The sequence below is a fragment of the Blennius ocellaris genome, assembly GCF_963422515.1.
Source record: "Blennius ocellaris genome assembly, chromosome: 15".
NCBI classification, from domain to species: domain Eukaryota; kingdom Metazoa; phylum Chordata; class Actinopteri; order Blenniiformes; family Blenniidae; genus Blennius; species Blennius ocellaris.
This window is the reverse complement of record NC_137664.1, coordinates 22,928,589-22,943,187: the sequence shown is the minus strand read 5'-3', so window position 1 is coordinate 22,943,187 and position 14,599 is coordinate 22,928,589. Positions and strand designations below refer to the sequence as shown.

The following is a 14,599-nucleotide window of genomic DNA, read 5'->3' as shown; positions in this document are numbered from 1 at the left end:
TTTAGGTAGCACTGGTCAACAATGGAGGCGGAGCTTCTAAACGAAGTGCCAATATCCCTCCAGCAGCCACAGATCAGTCAATCACAACAGCAGATAATGGGAAATAGATACGTCACCAAAAATATTTCATTTATTGTTACAGTCATTTGGCTCCAACAGTGATAAACATATATTAAGATCATCTTAGTGGTGACGTTGTTCATCTCGTAAACATTCTGTCTGGTAATCTGAAGTTCTCTTATGAAGGAAATGGTAAACAAGGTGAAGAAGAACAAGACACAATGCAGGTTTGCTTTTCATTTATTCAGAATCTAGATGTTTATACAAACGGAGATCAATTCATCTGATGAGACAATACACTCCTATCTGCAGAGCAGAAATAATCTTACACTTTGTACTGCACATGAGCATGGAGCTGGGAGACGGACAACACACACACACACACACACACACACCTCACAGCTTGGCAGTTCAAACATGCTTGTAAGGCGTCTGAAGCCTCAAGTCCCCATGGTGTGGACCACCGCCCCTCCTGTGACTCCCGGCGGGCCCACGGCTACGTTAAGGCTCCTGGTCTCACCTCAACCGTGTCAGAAACCTGATGTGTCCAGTTGTGTCGGTCACCCTGTAACACCACGGAGGAAAGCCCTCTGACCTTAAGGCTTCAGGATGAATGAATAAAGGCTGCGGCTGGGAGACACACAGACGAGAACAGGCCGCCGTTCTCCACGGCGAGCGGGAAGAACGCTTCCGCTTGTTGGGTGACGACGTCCTTGCATAGAAGTCACTCCTGGTTTTGATACGGATCCAGAGGAAAGGTGTGTGAACGCTTCCCAGCAGACCCAGATTCAAGTTGCTGCACGTACACGACTGAAGTGACTCAAGTCCACACCAGAGGACGTTATGATCCATGTAGGTTCTCCAGTCAGCACATCAAGGAGTTCCTTTACACTGCAGCGGCGGACACAGAGACAACGATGTAGTTAGTCTGCCGGGCCATGGGGGGGCGCTGTTCCTTATTTTCTGTAACGACACCACACCGACACTTGTCCGGAGAACAGTCCACTGTAAAGGTGAAGAAAACTGAAAGAACCTCACTTCCGTATGGACTGGTGACACAGTGGCTGCTCAACTATAAAGCTAGAGTAAGGACCGCGAGTCGTACCACGACAGGTCCGCCATGTTTGTGAGCAGAAGGAACTATTTTCCATCGGGGAGGGATACAGGCAGTGAAAGGGCTCCGGTACCTGCGCTAGCCTGCGCAGGAGGGAATGTGAAAGCCGGTGTAGAAACACTGAGGCTACAGTGGCTGTGCACACCGGTGTGGTGTCAACGAACCCCCGAGAGGGAAGAACGCTTTGCAGACACTGGTTAGTCGTGGTCGTCGTCGTGGCAACGGGGCCTGTGACCTCAGCCGTCTCAGTGACTTGGTCAACGCTGTTCACACTTTGTCTCACACTCATCAACAGGCTGCTTCTCTCTACTGCTCGTACCTTTAACACTCCACTTTCCTCATATTTAAAACAAAACAAAAAAAAACAAAAAAACACTTTAGTTATGGACAGCAACTGGAAAACATTTCCAAAACATCTTCTGCTGCTTTTTTCGGATATCGTCACCTTTTTTTCCCCTCTCCATTATTTGAAAAATCATTTGCGGTAATTGTGGAGTAAAAGAGGAATTATAAAAGCTTCCCAATGTTTGACACCAAGCCCCCTTCAGGGTCCAGGTGGGATTTTAAAGCCAAATCAAATATGTGGTCATAAAGTTATGGCTCATTGTGTGAGCAGTGAAAGGAGCAAATCACCTTGCATTTGTATTTAACTGGAAGGAATAACCGTCTCCTGATAGTAGGTGTGATGCAGTTTGTACTTTTATTTGCTTTGTAAACTTATTCCAAACATGTCATTTCAAGCTCAACACTGTTCTCTTCACAACTCTCTCTCTGAAACGCTGAGGTGGGGTGTTCTGTGTCGTACTGTTCAGCAACATTACAGCAAGGCGAGCTCAGAGGAGGTTTACCTGTTCTGCTAATACAAAGTAAATATAGTGCTGGGTTTGATATTGACTTATTTTTCTTTTACAATGAAGAAACAAACGCCAGAGAAATTACAGTCATTCTGATTGAGGGAGCTCTTGAAATGATAAAACCTGATCTTTTTTTTTTTTTAAAGTCATGAAACTAATGAAGAAAATGTGTTCCTTTCACGTGATAGCTTGATGTTAGATGACAGCAGGGCGGACTCTGAAGCACACCTCGGGGTTGACACATTCAAATGGCTCCAGCGGGGGAGAAAAGGTGGGAGTCCGTCCATCCGGCCACATCCTAGAGACCCCACCACATGTTCTCAGAGAACCAGCTCCGGCACATGCTGTGGAAATCAGGATCCCAGTTTCTGAGGTCCGGCCACATCCACCTGCTGCTGCAGCTGCTTCTCCACAACACTCAGTGCTGATGTCTGCCTGCAGCCCTCCACAGGACTGAACCATAGGAAAGTGTGAACTTCAAAATGAACCGCGAAATGACTGAGAAGAGGCTGATGGCGGGAGGGGAGGGGGGTGGGGGGGTGAGGGGGGTGAGGGGGGGGGGGGCCTGTCCACTCCGCTCCCATGTTGGACTGGATGATTTTGGAGGGAGGCCGTCTTCGTCCTCACCGTGTGACCTCTAGTGTTGTGTACTCCTGACAGTTCCCACAATGCTGCACTTGGATGGCGCCGTGAGCCGCCTGTCTGGCTGCTCTCAGTTGCTGACTGCGGCCTCGGGGCCGGCGGCGGCGGCGGCTGCAGGGATGCGAGGCATCTTCTTGGCTGGACTGGGGATGTGCTGCAGGGAGGAAACAACAACAACAACATGAGATATAAAGCTCTTGTGAAGTACGGTAGTTCAAATAAGAAGTCAACGACTGCAACGACCACCGGGGGAACAAAGTGGCAAAAACTATGAAAACTGCAGGGACGTTTGCAGAGAAGTGCAATACCATGCCTTAACACAAGGCGGTGTAGTGAGTCACTTGAGTACCCAGTCCATCAGGAGAAGAAGCATCATGTGCTCATAGATGGAGCAATAATTCTCTTTCTGGAACTAAAGTAACCGGAGCACAACTGTCCTCCATTGCACAATGGTGGCACTGCTTTACTTCAACCTTCCTGCTAAAGACATGACACTTTACTCACGACACCTTTAACCATTCAGACATCAGCTCATGTGGAATTAATGCCCCAGAGGATTGAGATCAACAGGCATTCAGGACAACATATGGAGACGACAGTGTGGGATCAAGTGGATCACATACCACCTGATGTTCACGGTTTTAGAAATGGGACACCAACGTTTTCCTGTTTTCTAACCAGCTCGACATGCAGGGTGACATTTTTGTGTGCGCATGAAAACGTGTCATCATACTTTTGGTGTGCACACGCCAAAATGAGCTGGAAATGTGTGTTCTAGCCTCTCGGCGGCAGGTTCAGCTGCTTCCATCCACTTCCTCTATTGATGTGAATGAAGTCTCTCACACACACACACACACAGCGTTCAATGTGTTTGCAAAAAAAAAAAGTCTCAATTAAAAAATGTGCTGGTGACTGGTTGTTGTTTGCGAGGCTGCACTTCTGGGAAAGCTCCACGCTGCGTTGGAGGTTTCTGCAGCACGCAGAACCTGAAGAACTGCAACGCGGCGACTTCAAGCAGTCATCAACCGCCGGCGAATGAAAGAGAAACTGAGCAGCATATTGTAGTCAGAATAAAATTTATTATAACACTTTGACAAAAGGGTGGAGGAAATGTTTAGCATCTCTAAGTGGCGGCGCAGCCTCAATAAAAATGTATAAATAAGTGCAAATCTGTGGTGAGGGATTGTGGGAATTATTGCACAGAGTGTCTTTCTCCTCCCAGCAGCAGCAGCAGCAGCAGGTGTCCAGGGCGGGGGGGGGGTCCTTTAAGTGACCGACGGCCTTCTTTTGTAGTCGGCCATCTTCACCACCCGCTGCGGGTCATTGTACAGACAGAATTAGTTGTGCTACCAGGTCACCTGTGGACCATCACAGTGTGAGTCTGCTCCTGTGTGGCTCCCAACTCCACGAGACTCGGCAGCTGCTCAAAACAACGGAACTCACAGAAGCGAACCCTGTGGAGGAGAACCCTCCCCCAGCGGGAGTGTCTTAAAGCAGGACAGATTAAGGGCGTACCTCGGCAGCTGAGGCGGCGCGGGCGCGGTCCGGCTCGGGAACCAGGTCGTCCTCCAGGGGTCTGCGGGCGTACTCCCTGCGGTGTTGGTCGTCCACTCGGGTCAAATACCACGTCCCGGGGAACAGGTCCTCCACCGAGCTCTGGGGGACGTAGCTGGCTGTCGGGACCACAGGTCATGAAAACCACGTTCTACACGTTCTGCTGAATGTGAACATGAGGAGTCCAATCCTGCTTTCTATGCAGTTCATTTCAAAAACTATTCTCTATTTTAATAAGCCACAACATTATGACCGCTAACAAGTAAAGTGGATTACTTGCCATGGTTATGACTTGAAAATTAGAGCAGACGTAGATGATAATGGTCATTATCTTAGCACCCGTTAGTGGGTAAATGAGGCTGCGGGTTAGAATCTTGTCCTTGTGGAGGTGCAGGGTTGGGGTTGGACCTGTTCAATACTAAACTAATCACAAGAACGTTTTTGATGTGTTAAATACGGTAGTTTGGTTTGGTACAGTGAGACTGGTGTCATCACCTGGTGTTCAAACAACTCATTTAAAGAGGAGATGTGTTTCTGTCAGGGGGGTTCAGCTGGGAAAGCGTCTGGATGGAGCTTCAAAATGTTCCTGTTCACATATTTACAAAAATCTTGAAGAATAATGTCACAGAAAGATATTTTGCTCGAGAATAAACACCAGGAATATTAATAATATGAGCAATTATGGTAATAATAACAAAATCTAAATAGAAAAAGTAAGTATTATAATATTAATAGTGTCTAAATACTAATGGGAAATGCAAGTGTAATTACTGGTGCTTCATCGACTGTATATCTACTCGTACAGCTATAATATCATGTTATGTGTTTACATGTGTATTAATAATATATTGTGTATACTTGTATAAATGAAATGTATTATGTTTTTTGACTTTATATATGATTTATTAACAGGGTTTGGTGTAATACGTGTGTGACTTTCAGCTTGTAAAATTGTTAATATCTCTTGGAAGAAAATAGATTTTGTTCATTTTATTTCATTTTCCTTGACCGAAGAAATAATGAATAAAAAAAGGGGGGGGTGGGGGGGTCACCGATGGCTGTCGTGAAGGCCTTGCAACCAAATTCTCAGTTGTTATTCCAGCAAAGTTCCACATGTAAACAGCATCTCTACACAGGAATACTGCACATTTGAAAACACTGTATTTTGCATACCAGGCCACTGGTTCATGATGTGTTTGTAACATGTAGAAATGAACGGATGCTGTTTTTGATCGATTCTCTGTCATCTGCAGGAGTTGAATACGTTTCTATTCGTCAACATGGTCAGATTTGTCCGTCATGAGCTGATCGTGTTGAGGCACACGTTGGTTTCAAATGGATCCAACTCATGAAATGTGAACATTTTCAGTGGCTTCGGTTGCTCATCAGAGACAGTTAGTTAAGTTTGTGACGGCGGACCACAAAACGTGACAATGTGAGAGTGAAGGCAGGGTCATACCTAAGTGGTGAGTCTCCTCTCTCAGCTTCATGGCCTCGGAGAAGACGGCCGGAGAAACCTTGGTCCTGGAGTCCAGTCTCTCCTTCAGGTCACTCAAACTGGACACCAGCTTGTCCAGGCTGGATCCTAACAAGGCCACATATTCAGCTTATTTATTTCAAAAATATCTAATAAAATAGAATAATCAATTCTCATATTTATTTGTTTTCGTTCCCTCACAAAAAAACTGAAATATTTCCACTCTTTGGTTTAATTGATAGACTTTTAACCAACAGAATATGGCATAAAATCACATAATGTCCTTATTTTTAAAACGTATTTAGTTATTGGGAAATTAAAATTGAACTTTATTCATAATGCATTTGATAAACAATCACAGCTGAGCCAAAGGGCTGTAAATAAATAGAAATAAAAAAGGAGCAGAGTGTCAAGCTGGCTTCACAGCCGAGGAAGAACAATGATTGTTATTAGTTACAAAAAAAGGACAGTGGGGTTTATATAGTTTATATCTTGTGAGTGACGAGATCACTGAAATATTTCACTTTTAAGTGCTACTGTGCTCCCTGTGAGAACATGGTGCTCAGTGTGTGTGTGTGTGTGTGTGTGTGTGTGTGTGTGTGTGTGTGTGTGTGTGTGTGTGTGTGTGTGTGTGTGTGTGTGTGTGTGTGTGTGTGTGTGACCCACCAGGTGTGTGGTCCTGTGTGACTCTAAAAGAGTACAGCGTCGCAGCAAAGCCTGAACCGTAGGAGAAAACTCCGATCCTCTGTCCAGCAATCTGTGAAGGAGTGTGTCTGCAAACACACAGTCTCATTACAGCCACAACCTCCAAACCTCACCGGAGAACAGATTTACCACGGCTACATCCTCTCGCTGCCCAAACTCACATGGCGATGACCGAGGCCAGGCAGCCGTACACAGACGGGGTGTACATGTTCCCGTTCTGATTGGAGACGAGCAGAGACGGCTTGGTCTTCCTGTCAAACAGGTCTGCACTGGCCTTCATGAAGGCCTTCTCCACGTCACGGTCAAAGTAGGTGTCCTCCGGCCGCACCTCTCTGTCACACACAACCACACAAATGGTTTAACTTTTGTACTCCAGTCATACGTTTATTAACCTCTGCCTAAGTGAATTATTTGATGGTGGAATTAATCAAACGTAATCTAATCTAAAAGAGTAGGAAGACGTATTCAATCCCACATACTGCCAACAATCAATGAATAAACCTGGAAACAAGTGAAGTGAAGACCCCCTGCTGCCTCCTCGCCACAGCACATGGTATCACCAGGGTCTCAGACTGCACCTTTAAAACCGCCATTCTCTTGTCTCAGAATGCTCAGAAACATTTAAGGCAAACTAAACAGCCACTTTGTTAATGACCCACAATAAGCCAATAGATAATTAAGACCCACGTTCTCGCCCAATAAAATGGCCTTAAAGGTGTACAGGAGGCTTTTCAGGAATTTTAGGAAAGAACCGCCCTCTCCACCGTTTGAAAAAAATGCGCATGCGCAACGCTGTACCTGCTCCCGAGATGGAACGCCTACTAAAACGCGTGTGAGAGACGTGCACGAGCCCAGTTCTCCTCGTGCACGCTCTGTTTACAAGTCACAAGTCGGCATCGCTCACATAACCTCACTTTACAAGAAGATTTGCACCAGAGGGGGTGAAACTGTGTAAAAATGTCCGAGAATAATGCGTCGGGTCGGCCACCGGCATGATGAGGACCGTGTGGAGTGAGCTGCGCGCAGGGACGAGCACGTACGACGGGCTTACGTCATATATCACCACAATGATTGACAATTGGGAGGACCAGTTATTTTGATGATCCACCCGGAAATAGAAGATCCTCTACTATACCTTTAATATTCAGTTTACTGGATAGTTTGTCAAGTCTTTCCAGGCTTGATGCCTTGGTGATGACAGATAAAACAAACTTGCTCCAAGTGGTGGCAGAGCGAGGAGAGTACCTGAAGGAGTCGAGGCCAGCGAAGGGTCCGGTCTCAGTGTCGGGGTTGGGGTGGCTCAGAAAATCATTCAGCATCAGTCTGGCCAGGGACTTCTGGACCAGCTTGCAGTACGGAGAGTGGAAAACTAAGAAGCCAAAGTCCTCGAGGCTGAAACACTTCTCTATGGCCTCTGTCGGAAGGAGGGTTTAATGACGTTAGAAGACAAAACACTGGAATATTTCCTCCCGCCTCTAAAACACAGACTGAAAGTTAAAAAGCTCATGAAAATAATCTGTGATAACAAAAAAAATAGAGGTGCTATGTAGAGTCTCTCTTGACACAAGTTCTGTAAATGTGGACATGTCCCATCTCATTAAATGACTTTATGGTGACTGAACCTGAGTAAACTTCTTAGCACAGCAAACAGGTAATGACTTAAACCCTCTTAACTAATTAGATCATTAGTTCGTGGGGAACTCTCTCCTCCACCAGCACTGACAGTGAAAGCAGCTCAGGGACTCCAGCACTGCCTCACTGAGCAACACGTGTGCAAGTGTAGAGCTTTCAAAGTTCATTTCAATAGAACTCATTATCTTAAGCAATTGGACATTCTAGTTGATTTTAATCCTTAATATACAGAACAGAGAGGTGACTATAATGTACTGCTTGATGCATTTTGCATGCAGACTGACACTGTGAGCGCAGACCCCCCCCCCCCACATAGCAAAGGGTCTATATGGAGTGGAAACACTGGGCTCCAGTGAGTTGCCCTCACGCACCTCGTTGCCACTGTGCATGGATCTTGTTGCGATACAGAGAGTAGCAGCGGTCCAGGGCGCTCAGGTAGCACTCGATGGACAGCTTGCCGTCCACCACCGGGTACTCCGACACCATGTCCGGCTTGTAGAAGTCATAGGCATGCTGCATGTGGGTTCCCCGCAGACCTGAGGCGTGACACACGGTTCAAAACAAACCACAATTTAACATCCAACACGCAAGAAAAATTCATTTCTCTCCATACGAGACATGATGCACTCCCTGTTGTTGTGCAGCATCAATTTCAATATCATGGCTTCATTTCAGGACAAGAATGTCACATTAAGTATCATTAAACAACACTTTTTATTTCCATTAGAAAATACAATCGTGTATTCTACAATGCTAGGATTCACTTTTTGAGAATAACAGTTAAAATGTCATTTTTAACAACTAAAAATCTGTTCTTTCCTCATTATATGCTTAAACAGAACAGGATCATCTCTTCAATGTGAAACTCCTGCACTTCTCCTCTGAAACGTCTTTAAATGATGAGATTCATCTTTTACACACACAGGGCTGGACATTAGGGCTTGTCTGAACATCCAGGGCTAGTAAAAGCTTTGCTCCGGCAACTGAATCCTCTACCCAGCTTGCCCAAACGGACTCGTGGTTTTTTGGGGCGATATAGTGTCGTTTTTCCAGCAAACATCACCTGGTATCGCCGTCCACCATTTTGGATTTTTCAGTTAGATCAACATTCAGATCGTCACCGGAACGAAAATGAAAAACTCACTCCACTTCAACACATAAGAACAACTTCAACAGATTAAGTGATGCCTTTGAAAGGTAAAACGACGTATTTTTGATTATTTTCACTTTCTAATCCCGAAGTTTCATAACTTTTTATGGTTCAGAAAATAAGTTGACTGAGCAGGAAGAGAAGGAGGAACAGGGACAGGATTTGGTTTGTTATTGACAATATAATAAAAATACATGACACACATAGTAGGTAGTATGTAGTAGTATGTGGCAGCTCCAATCTTAATACTATCAAATGTATCAAAAGACCAAGAAAAAGGAAAAATATAGATTATTATTCCTTCAGATTGAAGAGTATAAAGAGATATGCCTTCCCTGAAAGTCTCATTGAGATATTGTGATTCTTAAAGAAACTACAAGTGTTTTAATGTAAAAAGTTATGTTGGTAGAATTCATACATTACCCAAGATTATACATTTACATTAAACTTCGGTCAAGTCAACATTTGTCCAGGCAAGTAAGAAGTTGTGAGCACCTGCCCAAAGGGCAATGTATTGAAGGAATCACTGTACATGACATTCCCTGAGGCAGATCCAGGTTTCTACCATGTTGATACTGTGGAACTAAAAAACTCATTATGTAACTAGTAAAAAAGTAAAAACAAACAAAGTGAGCCACCTCACCATTATCTCAGTAGTGATTAGATAAGAGAATCAACTGTGAGCAGAGGTGTTGCAGATAAGAAGAGGTCAATGCTCGAGGAACGCTGCCTGACACACTGAGCACAAAGGAAACAAGTTAAAGCTCCGCTGACCTCGCTCAAACGCCAACGGAGCGTTAGGTCCGACCAGCATGGCCACAGCACCAGCGCCTCCTGTAGGCCGGGCACTTCCTGTGGCATACACTGCGATGTCTCCTGCCACCACCAAAGCGTATCGCCCTGCGGGGAACAAACACAGCATGGTAAATGAGTTACAGGTCACACAAAGTACATGCTTGAGTGGTGAGACCGTCTCCTTAAGCTTTGAATAGAATTGTCACAATAATGACACAAACGAACACTAAAACAAAGTTTTCTTTTCTCACCGTCCCATGAGCTGGACTCCACCCAGTTGACAGCATTGAAGAGCGCAGCCGTCCCACCATAGCAAGCGTTGGTCGTGTCAATGCCCTCCACGTCGCCATTGCCAGAGTCCTCAAACAGCTGCATGATGACAGTCTTGACTGACTTGGACTTATCAATGACCGTCTCCGTGCCGACCTCCAGTCGTCCAATGCTGTCGTACGAGAGGCTGTTCCTCTCCATCAGCCGCTGCACCACGGTCAGACACAGAGAGTTGATGTCCTCGCGGTCGGAGCAGAAGCCCATGCGAGCCTGGCCCAGGCCCACGGTGTATTTACCCGCCGACACGCCATCAAACTGCTCCAGCTCAGCCTGGTCCACATACTGGGAGGGGAAGTACATCTCCAGGGCGATGACCCCGACATCTTTGGGCCATGGTCCCAAACAACTAACGGGGGCTGAGCCAGGCATCCTGCACAAGGACAGAAGGTTCAGTCATCTTGACATCCATTCATTGGAAGTAATGTCACGGCCACGCCTGCAGACACGGTCAGGACAGGTTAGCAAGGAGGACTACAGCTCTGAGCTGCATGTACGTCATCCACTACTTTTGTCATAGAAACAGCAATGTCACAGAGCAGCAGCCGCAAGAGGACAAAATAAACACAACCACATCAATAACACTCGACATGACATAATCTCAATTATGCTTCTCAGTCTAAAACAGAGCTCTTCTCTGACCCTGGTACTACATACCCCCCCTCCTCCATGCTTTACTTCTCTCCCTGCTGAAATATCAGTTTCCAACCAGGGCTTATTATACAAGCTTAGTGGTAACAAGATCATTATATTCAGACGAGTTGAAGCAGGGAAACATCTAATACATCCAGGGCAGGAGCCCTCCAGGAACACTGTTAGAGACTCTGTGGGCTTAAAGCTAAAGTTATTTAGCTCAAATGACAATGCCATTTAGCTGAAACAAGCTAGCAGATTAGGAAACACCCTGACACGGTTACTTCTTACAGCTATTAACGCTGTGAATGCGTCTGCTAAGTGTGTGTTTGTGTGTGATATTACACTGAGGTAATAACACGTTAATGTCACTGAGTGCATACAAATCACAGTTTTGACGGGAGACAGACGCTAGCTCGGTTAGCTTCGTTTTCTAAAGTGAAGTTTTATTTGTTTTCCCAGTTGTAGTAGCAGCACATGCAGGTACAAACAGCGGGTCGTTTGAGTGTCAGCGGCCGATAAGGACAGAGCAGGAGAAACTGGGGGAAAGGGCGACGGGCTTTCCTGGAGCTTAAGCAGTTTACGACCGCGAACGTAAAGCCGTCGCCTGTCACTCTTAACAGGTCACATCTGTGTGGAAGCATCGATTCTCACACGAAAAGACAGCCTCGGTTTATAGACGTACTGCCAGTTGGATAGTATGAACCTCAGCATGGAGCAGAGAGTTTTACAATTTTACATTAGGTGTGTTCGCAATTTTCTGCCCGGACCAAAATAGCAGACGCACCGCGTCTCGCGGAACGATGGAGCTGCAGTCACTGCAGTGACATTTTAACATACAGGGTCATCAGAATGTCCATTGTCCCAGACCGATAACTTCTATGACCTACTATTGAGGCGCCACAGATTCCCAAATAAAACCAAACTAAGAAAAAAGAAAAGAAAACCGGAGTGAGGGAACACTTTCTGCCCACTCAGAGTACGCTACATGACGCGGACAGCGACAGAGGCTGTTTGTGACTTTCTGTTCCGGGGAGACACGCGCAAAGAATATAAACCAACCTCCTCACCTGAGTGTGAAGTGAAGTCCGCTGCAGCGACAGTCTGAGGTCTTTCTGCGGCCTGTTTATGTTCTGTTTAGTGGTTCCTGCCACCGGCGGCGTTTACGTGTATTTATGCCGGACGATGACGGCGCAGCGGAGTTCCTGGCATCCTGTCCAATCACCGCGCACAAACACCGTGCGGCGCCACTCCGCTGCGAGTCGTGGCCAATCAAAAGCCAGGACAGACCAACACGCGCCGGGGCTGTATTGTCTGTCCAATCAGGTGACATGTACGATGTCTGGTGAGAGAGATTGGGCCAATCGGATTGTGGGAACAATTCCTGGCGCGGGGGACACCTTACTGGGCGGTGCCCGTCGTACCCGTAGTAGTACAGGACAGTCCGTCGGCCAGTCGGCTTCTGTGTGCACGTGGTCCTCGAGGTCCACCTGGTCCTCCCGCTGCGGGCGGGCAGGTCTACACAGCCTGCTTGTGTGCAGGTGGGTAAAGGGTCTACATTAAATCCATAAACTTCATTAAAAAAATGAAGAAAACAATTCCAAGGTTGAAAGCTTGCACTCGCTTTACGTGTGTTGATTTATTGCCTTTGCCAACAAACAGGGTGAAGCAGCTGTGAACTATGGGGGCCAGGGTGGGCTCACCCCCCCCCCCCCCCCTTAAAACATGACTTGTGAAACTTTGGTGTCTAAAATATTGGTAAAATTCATTTCCCCCCCTATGCATTTCCTTTATGTTTTGTTTTTTTGTTTGTTTTCAGGTCTGTCACGACCATGTGTAAAATTATGCTATTTTTATTTGTGCATGAGGGTGACTCCTCACTCTTTCACTTTAACAGTTAAAAGTTGCTGGGCGCCATGCAGTTCTTGTCCTCGCCATTGAAGTGTGTTGGCGCTTGTCTTAAACTTCACTTTAAACCAGAGGTCTCCAACCCTGGTCCTGGAGGACCCCTGTCCTGCAGGGTTTAGTTCTCTCCCTGTTCAACACACCTGATTGCAATGAGGGGCTCCTTATTGGGCTTTTTCACCACCTTGGTGATGACATCATCATTAGATTCAGGTCTGATGAAGCAGGGTGCTGCATGTTTTAGTTCCACTAAAACATGGAGGACAGGGGTCCTTGAGGACTGTAGTTGGAGACCCCTGCTTGAAATCACACAGCCGCTCAAGTTCAAACAGGGAAACTTCGGATTTCCTAATAAGAAAGAAAAGCTGGAGGACTCTGAGGAGCAGCAACAAGAAGCTGATCCAGGTCTGTGGTGCTTCTGTCTGAAGGTACAGTCTCTAAACTGTATTATTAATATTCAGCACTGTGTGGTGTATGATGGTGCTGAGGACTGGAGCTCTGCTAGTCTGGACCATTTTGTTTCTAATTCTGATGGTCCATTATTGGTTTCTTGATGCATGTTAACGTATTTTCGAGGTTATTTTGTGTATGTTTATATGGATTGGATTCCCGGCGGTGTCACACCTTTTTTTTTTTTAATTGACATTTTTCATATGACTTCCAGAGAAGACATTCATGCAATGTCCAGGAAATTCATACAAAAAAAACTTTAATCGTGGCTTTTTGTGTCCAACTGTGGCCCTGAAGCCACAATTGGACACCAGTTTTGGGTCACTGGTATAGTTCGTGGTATAGTCCACACACTGGGGTGAAGGTTCTATTTTTGTCCACATGTATCCATGTACACGTTTATTTATTGGTCTGTATGGATCTATCTTACCAACTTTTTACAAAAACTATTCACCCTAATCGCATGACAACTTTAAGAATGATTTGTCATCATCCAAGGACCAATTGATTAGATTGTGGGATCTAATAAGCCCAGAGAGGTAAGATATTTACTTTGCTGTGGACAGTGGAGCTCTGCAGCGAGCCATCAGTCAGGCCTGCAGGTAGGGTTGCCAACCGGCCCTTGAAAAACGGAATTGTACCATACAAACAAAACTGTGTTCAGTTGAGAAGGGACACACTTTGGCCTGTATTACCGTGAGAATCAAAAATAGTCTGTAAAACGTTAATAGAATTTATGACAAACAGGCCGCTTTATATCAAAACTTACGGTAAAGTTATTCCGCCTCCTCTCCTGCTCTGTGACCAATGAGCTGACAGCATACTCACACACGATTATGACGACACAGAATCCCACTTATCTCATTGGTTGAGTCGCTCATGATCCAGATACTGGAAGACTACAGAAGTGCTGGGAGCGACTTATAAAACTTTGGAAAGTCTTGTTGTAGATTCCCATTAAAAATAAAATAATCCACTGGATCCTCACGGGCTCAGACCAAGTCAGTAAAAATCCCCTCCTCTGCTCCTTGATGTAATTAATAGCGGTGCTTCTGGAGTGTTTAGCTCGTATCTGCGCTCGTATCGTCCTACGCTGCAGGTAAACACCTGCTGCTTGTGGGCGGGGCAATGGGAGGAGCTACCTGGATTGGGGGTTTGGCTAAAAACTTTGGTGAGGATGCCGAGGGTTTGTTTTCAGATTCACTCTTTGGAGCAACACACGTTAGAAAGAATTAAACAAGCCAGAGAACGAGACTTTCTTCACTTCTGGAGTGACATTCCAGGTATGGGGACGGTTATTA

At 45.9% G+C, this 14,599-nt stretch overlaps 1 protein-coding gene across 2 annotated transcripts; it reads right to left on the bottom strand.

Annotated features, from left to right (window-relative positions):
- Nucleotides 1–353: 353 nt before the first annotated feature.
- On the bottom strand, nucleotides 354–12,066 carry hmgcs1 (3-hydroxy-3-methylglutaryl-CoA synthase 1 (soluble)). Of its 2 annotated transcripts, none has more exons than XM_080510533.1 (10): nucleotides 12,014–12,066; nucleotides 10,235–10,683; nucleotides 9,963–10,088; nucleotides 8,410–8,574; nucleotides 7,652–7,820; nucleotides 6,568–6,738; nucleotides 6,368–6,474; nucleotides 5,684–5,809; nucleotides 4,186–4,343; nucleotides 354–2,824 (listed from the first exon to the last, which is right to left on the bottom strand). In XM_080510533.1, the coding sequence occupies exons 2-10, from the start codon at nucleotides 10,680–10,682 to the stop codon at nucleotides 2,741–2,743; spliced, it is 1,554 nt and encodes a 517-aa protein (XP_080366659.1). In that variant the 5' UTR covers nucleotide 10,683; nucleotides 12,014–12,066; the 3' UTR covers nucleotides 354–2,740. The 2 variants fall into 2 exon arrangements, with proteins under 2 accessions (XP_080366659.1, XP_080366660.1); XM_080510534.1 differs by lacking the exon at nucleotides 354–2,824 and adding an exon at nucleotides 3,885–3,983.
- Nucleotides 12,067–14,599: the final 2,533 nt, after the last annotated feature.

Coding starts and splice junctions, on each gene's coding strand:
- hmgcs1 (XM_080510533.1), bottom strand. CDS start 10,682: ATGCCTGGCTCAGCCCCCGTTAGTTGTTTGGGACCATGGCCCAAAGAT. Junction 7,821..8,409: donor CCATGCACAGTGGCAACGAG/GTGCGTGAGGGC, acceptor TCCTTCCGACAG/AGGCCATAGAGAAGTGTTTC. Junction 2,825..4,185: donor GCGCCGCCTCAGCTGCCGAG/GTACGCCCTTAA, acceptor TCCTCCCTGCAG/CACATCCCCAGTCCAGCCAA.